The sequence below is a fragment of the Micropterus dolomieu genome, unplaced genomic scaffold (genome assembly GCF_021292245.1).
Source record: "Micropterus dolomieu isolate WLL.071019.BEF.003 ecotype Adirondacks unplaced genomic scaffold, ASM2129224v1 contig_2555, whole genome shotgun sequence".
Taxonomy (NCBI): domain Eukaryota; kingdom Metazoa; phylum Chordata; class Actinopteri; order Centrarchiformes; family Centrarchidae; genus Micropterus; species Micropterus dolomieu.
Genome location: NW_025731545.1, coordinates 137 through 1,449, shown reverse-complemented (window position 1 = coordinate 1,449; position 1,313 = coordinate 137). Strand labels below are relative to the sequence as shown.

General features: G+C 41.8%; 1 gene segment (V, D, J or C); it reads left to right on the top strand.

Annotated features, from left to right (window-relative positions):
• Nucleotides 1–6: 6 nt before the first annotated feature.
• LOC123964445 lies at nt 7–574 on the top strand. The segment is given in 2 exon segments: nt 7–85; nt 174–574. Coding segments are annotated over 2 exon segments (447 nt in total).
• The last annotated feature ends 739 nt before the right edge of the window (nt 575–1,313 follow it).

Sequence of the window (1,313 nt, the reverse complement as noted above, 5' to 3'; positions counted from 1 at the left end):
CAATGTTCTTCCTCTCTCTCCTCCCCTCTCACTGCAGACATGAACCACTGGCTGAGAAACATCCTGATTCTGACTCTCTGGCTAGGTAACTCTTTAAACCTACTGATTGTTCTCCTTTAATCAATCATCTTTATTGATCCATCTCTTCCTCTGCATGTTCTCTTCTTCCCCAGAGTGTAAAGGAGAAGACAGAGTGACCCAGCCAGCAGGAGATGTCATTGCTGCTGAAGGAGACACAGTTACACTTGGCTGTACTTTTGAGACGAGTAGCACAGGTCCAACTTTGTTCTGGTACAAACAGGATGGAAACAACAGCCCCAAATTCATGTTGAGCCGCATGCAAGGCGTCGAAGTAAAAACAGAGGCTGAGTTTAAGGAGAGATTTTCATCCACACTGGATTCCACCTCTAGATCAGTTCCTCTGAAGATCCAGAAGCTTCAGCTGTCTGACTCTGCTGTGTACTACTGTGCTCTGCAGCCCACAGTGACAGGAAACACCAAAACTCTGTACAAAAACCTTTGGAGCAAAGACAACAATACTCCACAACATCCACTAGAGGGAGTCACACACTGAACTAAACTTATGTGATGATAAAAGCTTAGGAAAATGAGGGATAAATAATCAAGAAAAATGAAGAAGTGTGATGTTAATTATGTAGATAAATTATTGTTTACATCAATATTCCTTTGAGCTCCAGAATATTTATTGCTGCTGGACTAGTCTGAAGTTTCAGTGGCATCTTTTCTTCTTCTGTGGTCTGATTCTGATTGGCCACTAGATGACACTGTAGCTGCTGTTAATCCAAGCTGAGCCACATTATCAAGTAGGCGGTGCACTACTTCTGCACTGTGTTCAACCATTCTGTCAATAATAACTGCTGCTGTGAAGAGAACAATTCTCAGACTGAATGTTGAACATCAGCTAGTTTCTCCTGTTGATTTAAACCTTGTTGTAGAGATGGAACATTGGCTGGGGATTATTCTTGCTGCTCTTTTCTTTGGTAAGATAGAAAGCACAACATCTTTTTATTCTTTTCTAAAGATTTATGGAAACAGCTGAGCTGTTTGTGTCCACAGAGTAATACTGTACAGCTGCCATTTTCCACTGTCTTCTCCTCTCAGCCTCATGAACAATGTTAGTCTAATGGCTTCATTTGCTCTACTTTTTCCAGGACTAATAGCTGGAGACACAATCTCTCCTGTACGAGAGGAAGTCAGTAAAAGAGAAGGACAATCTGTCACACTCACATGCAACTATCAGACAACTTATAGCAGTCCTGCCCTTTTCTGGTACAAACATCATTCTGACCTTC